This window comes from Electrophorus electricus, chromosome 14 (genome assembly GCF_013358815.1).
Source record: "Electrophorus electricus isolate fEleEle1 chromosome 14, fEleEle1.pri, whole genome shotgun sequence".
Classification (NCBI taxonomy): domain Eukaryota; kingdom Metazoa; phylum Chordata; class Actinopteri; order Gymnotiformes; family Gymnotidae; genus Electrophorus; species Electrophorus electricus.
Window position 1 is genome coordinate 6,332,501 of NC_049548.1, and position 10,000 is coordinate 6,342,500.

The 10,000-nt window shown below is 48.1% G+C and overlaps 1 protein-coding gene across 5 annotated transcripts in view; it reads right to left on the reverse strand.

Moving 5' to 3' along the window:
• The window catches only part of bahcc1b (BAH domain and coiled-coil containing 1b), a 93,112-nt gene that overhangs the window by 40,276 nt on the left and 42,836 nt on the right, over positions 1-10,000 (reverse strand). Inside the window, exon 3 of one of the 5 annotated variants that reach the window (XM_035533813.1) lies at positions 9,329-9,746. The exons of the other annotated variants lie outside the window; for them this stretch is intronic. Within the exon in view, the coding sequence (XP_035389706.1) occupies positions 9,329-9,353 (25 nt within the window). The 5' untranslated portion in view covers positions 9,354-9,746. The remainder of the gene's footprint in view (positions 1-9,328; positions 9,747-10,000) is intronic. 5 annotated transcript variants of the gene reach the window in all.

Here is a 10,000-nt window from a genome sequence, read left to right on the forward strand (position 1 = left end):
TGAAGAGTGTGAGTCTCAGTGCTCAGTCTGCTCCAAGACGCGGTTCCCATGATAAAGTCCCTGTGATCATTCTGCCGTAGAGCTCATCCATGAGCGAGGACTTTCCTCCTCTTCCCCTTGCCCCACACACACGCACACACACACACACACACACACACACTCACACACACACACTCACACAAACTACCGGCACTGTGGTAAAGGAGTATGAGAAGTAAATTAAAGTAAACTAGTAAATCACCACCTGAACACTTCTTGTATCATATGGTATCGTCTATGATGTCCTTTGGCACAAAATGCTGATCACCACAGGCGAGAAGAGAGCAGAGGAGCTCCACAAGTCCAGCAACTGAGATGGAGGGAAAGGAGAGTGAGAAAAAGAAACAGAGGAGGAGCAAGGAGAGTTGAGCCCCGGGTGGGGAGGACCCGGGGGAGCTGCAAGAACAGCGGCCACTGAGGTCAGATGACGTGGAATGACGGGAGCAGAGAGAGAGAAGAGGAAAGATAATGAAAGGATGAAAGGAAAGGTAGAGTGTCTGCTCTCCTCCCCTGCAGCAGAGGAGTCCTGGGGATTGAGGCCCCTTGGACAGGGGGGCAGATTAGCAGCCCAACGGCCGAGAGCAGCACCTGCCTGCCTGCCCTGGGTGAGGGCTGGATGTGCACATGGCCAAATTCACATCTATTATTAACACTGCTCACCACCACATGCTAAAAGTAGATATAGTTTACACACACACACACACACACACACACACACACACACGCACGCGCGCGCACGCGCGCACACACACACAAATGGCATGGTGATATAGTGTAAAATTCTGTCACACAAGATGCTCTATTTTTCTAAATGCACACATACCTATACACCTCTATTTCACACAGACACAAAGACACAGTCACACAAACACACACACATACTCATATTCCTAACACTTACATGCTATACAAATAAGAAGGATAGGCACATCAATTGGATATTCTCTACATGTGGAAGAACAGGTGTCTAATGAAAGAAAACCAGAATGTCCTGGGAGTGCAATGGGGTGTGGACAGACCTACAAAAATTACTGTATGTTATAGTTTTTTTTCTTTATCAGTAACAATGAAATAAAGTGTAAATGTTAATGCTTAAATAAGTCAAATTAACGTTTATGCAAATGCTTCCATCTCCCGAACTGAGCATGACTTCATTAAAGCTGTGTGAGAAGTAGGAGGTGAAGGGAGCTGTTTAGTGGTGTGAAATGATCAGATCGCCTCTCCTGCAAGATAACCAAAGCACAAGGCTGCCACAGAAACCTCCAGCTGGAAACACAGCAGCTGAGGGAAAGGGAGAGAAAGAGAGAGAGAGCAGTGTAAAGCAGTGTAATTGCAGGCTTGGGGAGATGCTTGCCGTTTGAGCCGGAGCCCACGTAAACTCTCTGGGATCAAAGCCGGTGGGACACCTCGTCTCCCCACACCCACTCCCTCTCCCCACGACTGCGGTGAGTGGCCGCGCTGCGGGCAGGAGACAGTCGCATCACTGATCCGAGACCAGCTCCCAGCCCAAAACCACACCAAAAAGGAAGCACAGGAGAAACCACACAGCCGGGCTCAGATCAGGATGAAAGGGGGTCTTGTCCCTGCGGTGGGTGCTGCTCTCGTCTCGACTCCTCACGAGCTGGACACTTCCACCGCAGGCTCCACTACGGCCCGCGGATGGGCGGAATGAGAGGCTTACACCCGTCGGGGCTGCTGCCGCACGGGTGGAGTCTGGACGCCGGGGCGGACACTTTCTAAACACTGGAAACACCTACCCCTCAGAGCAACGCGGACAGCGTGTCTGAGCTGAAAGCCACGAAGCGGTTGTTCCTAACGTGGCACCTAGAACCACTGCCCTACAAAGATGGCGGCATCTGGGAGAGCCAGTCTGAACTTGCACTGGCCCAAATTGCTACAGCCAAAAATTCAAAAACGTTCAAAATAAACCTACATTACAGACGTGCGAAGGCAGAGCCGTGGGCGAAGCACTGGAGCTCTTTTTACAGAGACGAAAAGCTGAAGAGAGCAGTGGGACAGGGCAGTCAGGGCGGCAGGTTCGTCTGTTGGCCCAGCAGCAGCAACTGTGTGTGTCCCCGCGCAGACCCCCACCACCACGGCTCCGTCCCTCTCCGCCTGAGTGGCCCTCCTCCCTGGCAGCCAGCGAGCAGCTCTGCTCCTGCCAACCTCGCCGCTCTCCAGCACGGCTCTTCAGTAGCACACCCAGCACGCCCCTCACTCGACGCCCTCCGCCAAGTCCCCTTTAATGAAACATTTCCTCTTGTTTGCTTTGCTTTATTGACTTTTTACTCTCTCCCTTTCTCTCTCTTATTTTCCCTCGTCTCCTGCACGCTGGTGGGCCGGGCGTCAACTCTAACGCCTGAAATGATTGCCTGGGCTCGGCCCTCCCTCTACCTCTAATAAACCGACCTGCAGAAATTAAACGCCGCCGACACTGGCAAGGCAGTACCGGAGGAAGAGGAAGGAGGGAGACAGAGCGGCGGGTTGGGTGAGGGGAGGTGGAGGGAGGGAGGGAGGGAGGGAGGAGGTCCTCCCCGCAAACGAAGAGGCGGTCGGTGATGCAAGCGAGCGGCGAGCTCCCCGGCAAGCTTGCATGTCTGGTCTTGGGTGGAGCGGTACGACATGGGCGGGGCGTCTGGCGGCTGACGGCGGGAAGCTGCAGCCAGGGCGGGCCACGCTGGGCAGGGCAGGGCTGAGGCCACACGGCTTCCCTGGAGAACGTGTTTATTGACACACCGAGCGCAGCGGAGTGGAGCAAAGCTCCCGCCACCACGAGCAGAAATCAGGTCACGTGCATACTAATCACTGCCATCCCCAGCTCAGAGCGACATTAATCCAATTAGAGAATTAAAGAAAGAGATCCTAGAGTGGGGAACCCCCGAGTGCTCATGCCACACACACCAAGCTATTAAAGGGTGCGTGCACGAGTGTGCGTGCATTTGTCCCTGTGTGTGTGTGCGTGTGTGTGTGTGTGTGCACATGGGTGCACATGCGTGAATGTGTTCCGCAGTTTCATCAAAGGAGAATCCCATGCTACTGTGTTTTAGTCATGGAGCTTCTGTAAGGCAAACGTGAGCATCCAGGCAATGGCAACGAGAACGAAGCTGTCAGTGGGGAATGCCGCCTGCTCTGTCTCACGTCCACTGTGGTGGGATAAAGGCCAGCTGAACTGAGGCTGAAATTAAGTGCCATCCATCAGCATGTGGAGCAGGTTTGGGCCCTAATGAGTGCGTGTGTGTACATTAACACAGCTCGCTCTCCCTCTCTCGCCCTCTCTCTGTCATTCTTTCATTCTCTCAGAGGATGTTTATGTCTGCTAGCTCTGAGCACTCAGTTCCTCAGTGAGACAGCAACTGCTACTGGAGCCAGGGATTAGGAGCAGGACTGAAGGTGCAGAAGCATCTAAGAAGATGAGAGGGATTGTAAGAGTTATGTATGTGTTGCGTATGATCGATAGATAGATAGATAGATAGATAGATAGATAGATAGATAGATAGATAGATAGATAGATAGATAGACAGACAGACAGACAGACAGACAGACAGACAGTTAGTTTACACAGCTGGTTTCCATGCTTTTGCATAACTCCAATGCCCTCGATCCCAAATAACGCAACTCCGAAAGCAGAAAACCCCAATATTTTTCTTCACCACAGCCATAATAAATAGCATTCGTTTATAAAAAGCTCAGTTTATGGAAAGCCAGAACTGGCTTCTCTCACTTGCTGTTTGTTCAGTGTCTCCACACTGTGACTCAGTGAAAAAGACTAATTTTGGATCCCGCCGCACAAGAGGATATTTTTGCAGTCGCACTTTTTCTCTTTCTTTTTTTTGCAGATCACCTCCACATATGACTCTAAACTAACATGGAAAGCTATTTAGGGTAATCCAAAGTAAAAGTGACATTAGTCATTAATCATACAGCTCTGTCAACACACAAAATAGCAGGGGGAAAAAAAGGATTAAGTTGAAATTGAAATTGCATGTGTAGCTCTCTAGAAATACCACTGAACATAATGCCAAAATAAATTTATTTTTTAATGACTTTGGAAAGGTACTTTAATGTTATCTTTAATGTTATCTTTAATGGTATCTTTAATGTTCCAATGTTCCAAGAAAATTAGAGATTAGCAAGCATACTGAAAACAGATGACAAACTATAGCCTACAGCATAAAGCTCATGCAACAAGGTCTTACATGCAAGGAGGCATTACACGCAACAAAGCATTACACGCAACAAGGCATTACACACAACAAGGCATTACACCCTACAAGCAACTGAACTACCCACATCCTTCCATCTTTTTTCTTTTGCTTTGCTTTGAAATGTGTTCCTGTTGCATATTCTACAAAAGCATGCAAAGTATCTTGAATAGCTAATTTCTGCCAGTTAGAAGGTCCCAACATCTTTCTTGCATATCTCTGTGTGTGTACATGTTCATGTGTGTGTGTGTGTGTGTGTGTGTGTGAGTGTGTGTGTGTGTGTGTGTGTGTGTGAGTGTGTGTGTGTGTGTGTGTGTATCCTTCACCACAGGATCATCCAGGATCATGAAGTATCTGGAAAGTCAGGACTGTAGATACTTGTAAACGTGCATTAAATAACTCAGACTCAAACACCCACACGGGATAATACCCCACAGGGAGGGCAATAGAATCCCGAGACGATGTCCAGTAGAGAGAGATTCAGTTCCGAGCAGTAAAATCCCAGAGATGGAGCAAGAGCAGCAGGAAGAAAAGAGGAAGAAAACGGCAAAGCGGGAGGGTTCCCATCCAGCAGCTCTGCTGTTGTTTGACCCAGAAGCCTCCGGCAGTGAGACAGCATGGCAGTCATAGCATCATTTTGCTGGACAGCATGAAAGGAAGTGGAGATCACAAACCCACTGGTAGAATGCCACCCCACCCCCCTGGAGACTGCCGAAGTCCCTCACTCTACCAGGCAACTACACCGTCACTGCGACCAGGTTCGGTGAAGAATCCTGAGTCATTTTGGTAGTTTATGTCTTCACTGTACACCTAAAAGTTCTTGCAGTTTTAACCGCACAATCTTAATTAACATATAGTGTTTGACAAAAATGCATTCATGCCCATTGTGAGTGTGTGTTTGTGAAACAGAGAGACAGAACAATGACGCGAGATTGCAAAGCAGAACGTGCACACAACAATGGCAGTGATAAACAGACACACGCGTATCACACATCCTTTGCTTTCCGCTGGCATCGCCTAGCCTGAGCTTCCATGCTTAAATGTCTGAATCAGCCCCCCACATGATCGAAACACTCCATTCAGTCTTCATCAAGGCTCTCAAATCACTCTGTCCTGAGAGCAAACATGGCCAGTGGGAGCGGGGTGGAGTGGGGGAGGGGCGCCAGACAGACAGCCTACACAATACCCACCGTTTTACGAGATCACCCAAACGCTGCTGTCTGGGCCATGACTGGGTTCACTGGCAGGACAGCAGTGACACACACACACACACACACACGCACACACACACACACACACACGCACACACACACACGCATGCACACACACACACGCACACACACACACGCACACACACACACGCACACACACACACGCACACACACACACACACACACACACACGGTTCTATGCTGAGGAGGTGAGTATGTCTTGTAATGATAGGCAAGGAAAGGGTCACAGCAATGAAAGAAAGCCTGAGAGAATACAAGGTGTGTGGGCCTGGAATGTGGAGAAGCATTGAGAGGAGACCTCCATAAACCTTCTCTGAGAATCTGCCTGACATACTAATCCTCACTCCCTCATACGTCTGCACATTACTACTGTCATTTACTCACACATATCCAACCAGAGCATGAATCAGCTTTCTGGACGTGCTCCTTTACAAATGAAAAGGTGTTGTGTTGAGCCCATTACATCTGCTGGGGTAACCTACCCTGCCACTCTCGATTCCCCATTTCAGATCTTAGAAAACCAGCCCAAGGAGCACATTCCATCACATGTGGGGGAGGGACGTACGTCGCACTGCACTCGCCTGCGTTCTCTCGTCAGCATCTGTCCAACCCAACTTCCTCTGTTGTTTCACCTCCATTTCTTTACTTTCTTTTTCTGACACTCCACCTTATTAAATCGGGGCCTCCTCCCTCTTCCTCCTCCTGCAGCTTCTCCGCTGTTAAAAATGCTGCAGTGTGCCATGCTCCGGCGCTCTTGCTGAACTCACAGTCGGTCTTGTGTGCAAGCACTCGCAGACATATGGATGCTGTCAGCCCGATGCAGCTAGGCTAATTACGTACATGCAACCAGCAAAGCTGCCATTTGTTCCAAACAGGGAATGATTCAATTGTCTGCTACAAGCATTTGTTTCCATGTTAATCGGCTCGTTGTCACGAGAGCACTTTGGCTCCGGGGCCAACATCTTTTCGTGGTTTTCCGACACTTTTTCGCTGATGTCCACTGCTCCGTGTCGGAGGAAACAGTAGTGAGAAGGTGGTCTGGAGCTAAGCGATGGGACGTGACTGTTCTCTAAGTAATGACCTTAATTAGCCAGCTTAACAAAGGCAGGCATCAGCAAGCACCTCTTGCAGGCTAGCAGCATTTGCAAGAAGGAACATGCAATCTTCTTTTCTCGCTCTTTCTCCTCTTAAATCCAGAGAAATGCCCAGGCATAACAAGCCTCCATGGGAGCTTGGTGCACCAAATATACTTTGAGTAATGTGACTGAATGGTTGTTTGTGAGACTTGACCGTAAAAGACCTGCTAACAAAGTGGCAGTCCCAATGTATGAATGCTAATGGAAAGACGTGAACAAGCTTCTCCCTATTTCACTCCCCCTTCCTCCCTCATCCTACCCCCCTCCTTATTCCTCCCTCCCTCTTCATCCTCCCAGCATTCTCCCACTCTGCTCTGAGCTGCTTGTTTTGATTCCCATTCCATTTTCCATTGGCACTGGACAGAGAAAATCATATTCCTGCTCCCACTGGGCTCATGCAGTTGCACTGATATGGAAAATTATTTCAGAGGCAGCCTGAACCATAAACGTTATTTTTGTTTTCGCTTTTTTCTCTCTCTCCCTCTCACCCCTCCTTTTTTCCTTTTCGCTCCCTCTCGCCGACTCTTTCGCGCTCAGTAGGGAGGATTTATTCGAGGCCTTGAGAGAGCGCTCCGTGTGGGAGACTTGGCCTGTCTGTCCGATCCACGCGTACTGAAAAGCGAGAAGCCTATTTAGCACATACAATAGCTTGAACACACCTGAATGACACACGCTAGACGCTTTCAATGCAGCCCGTTCGACCGCCGTTCTCCATTCACCTCTCCCATAATGCACAGCTAAGGCTCACGGTGCTTCTCTTTGACAGATTATGTTTTATATCATCTGGAGTGAATAAGCAGCGATGCAGAGGTTGACCCACTGTAAAGGGAGAGCACCCGGTGGCTTCAGAGCCCCACCGGGAGAAGCCTGCCTCTGGCCCTGGCCACTGGACCCAGCCCAGGGAAGAAAGCAGCACTATTTCATGGGTGGAAATTCACAGAGTACCGAGTGTGACTGGAAAACATGCGCAGTGAGAGTGCCGTTCCTGTAACAGATGACTAACACTCTGGTCGTGCTGCTGCAGGTTCGGATATGTGTGCGTTGGCTAAGTGGCGCTAGCTTTACCGCAAGCGAGCAGTAGCCGTCCTTCCCATTTGATCTGTTCTGTTCAATCCTATCTTCCCACACATGCTCATGAGAAAAAAATGCAGGCATTTTTAGAAGACAGTATATATTACACAGAGACTTTTTCTCATACATCAAAATCTGTTAGGGATAACAGTAAGTAAATAAAACTTATTTTTAAAGCCCATTTACAAGTTGTTGTCCAAAGTGCTGTTTAAAGTCAATACTTTAGTTACATGAATGATAACAACATACAACACAAAGTTAAAAGAAGAAGCAGGCATATTGACCACCCACTTTAACCTAAAATATTTTAATGCTGTCTACGTGTGTTTTAAATCATTAGCAGGAAAGGATCACAGCTAAAGTTCAACGGTAGGCTGATCCACAACCCCAGCGCAGGAACTGCAAAGTCAGCTTTGAGCTTCAGCCAAGAACATGGAATAGCCAAAACGTGACTGATCTAAACACCTCCGAGCCCTGGGCGCTGAGTGAGGTTGGAGTACGTCAGCAGTATTGCAAGGCGCTTTCCCAATAAGAGCCTTAAAATCAAATAGAAACTTTTAATTGGATCTAGTAATGAACAGGAAGCCAGTGCAGATTTGATCCCTTTTCATGGTGAAAGTGAGCAGTCTAGTAACTTTATTCTGTACTAAATGAGCTAAGGAAGATCAACATAAAAATACAATAAATTGTAATTGTAATCTAAGTGTAATGTGATAGAGGCATGAAAGACCGGTTACAAAATCTTGAAAAGAAAGAAAAGACTTAATTTTGTAAATTGATAAAAGCTACTTTTGACAACAGCATTGATTTGTTTGTCAAATCTGAGGTCAGGATAAAGAAATTATACCAAGATTCTTAACTTGAGGTTTAACATTGTGACCATACTCCAAGGTCTTCCGATAAACAAATTGTGAATTTGGAGCTTCTGAGAAGAGGTGACTGGATAGTGTAGCTGTAGAAAGGGCAGGGGTTTTGGACCAGACCAAGAACTTCAGTCACACACACACACAGAGAGGCAGCAGCTGCACATATTCAAACAGAAAGAGGTCAGACTGCTCTTGCTCTCTTTCGACCCTTCTCTCTTTCTCTCTCTCTTTTACTCTATCCCTCTCACAATCACACTCTCTCGTGCACACATTTACACACTCGCACATGCACACATGCACACAAGACTAAATTCTCCCAAAAGAACAACATGTTTCGAGAGCAAGGACATACACTGCCTGAGCAAACAGGGGGACAGAGTAAAGATAAAGGATGAGGGATGAGAGCGAGTGGCAACGGGAGCAGAGATAAATGCCTAGAATGTGTCTCCATGTCGGCAAACTCCAATCTTAGGATTATGTTTATCCTGGGGCCAAACTACAGCCTGAGCACCGTGTGTGTCCTTGGGCACTGCTTATCACGCCTACTCTTCCTTCTTTCTCTGTCCTATCATTTCCCATCGCTATCTTTCCCTCCACCCTGTCCCACATGTTTCAAAATCCAAGGCTCTTCACCCATCGAACGCGGAACGCCAAATCGCAATACTTACACGCGTGTGTTGCGTGAGATGTTTCGGCGCCAGCACATTCTGACTGTTGACCTGCCCTTTTAAGGACATGTGCATGCTTCCACATTTCATTAGCACTCTGTTGAAAAACATTACCTGTGCTGGGAGACTCTACACCCATCTTGAGGCGACTCACAACCCAAAGTTTGCCTTGAGAAAAATGGGTGGGCCAGACAAAGGTATGTACATGAAACCACGGACAGAAATATGATGACTTGCAGGCAGAGAGTGATTTGTAGAATGCATACACAAAAGTTCAGTCCAAGCTATGGTCCGCAGCCATGTCCCATAAGTCCTTGAGCAGATGTGTGTTTCCCAGGCCTCGACTGCTTGACCCTGAGCCACGTCATCACTCCAGTGGCCAGTCTGCAGATTCTGCAGCAGCTCCAGAGGCACCATGGAGCCCACACAACACTGAAAGCTCAGTGAGAACCCCCTCCTGCTTCTGACTCACTGTCCTCCGGAACCTTTCACAGATTGGCTAGGAGCAGACGTGGCTTGGTCCAGGGTCAGTCTAAGGTGAAAGAGTCCAGAAGCCTGGAGTTAAAAGTAAGAAGGAGTGTCTTGCGAAGAAAAACGTACACTGAAAAGTGAATAAGACTCCCACATGACACAAATCTTGTGTGTATTCTGTCTGGAGGTAATGGAGGTAAAACAGGCCTAATCGGGTGAGGCCTTGGAAACACTTCCACAGTTACCTAATTGCTCAAGAACCATAAACCTCTGTGTCTTAATAAAACAAGCACAGCCATTACACATTCTTCATAA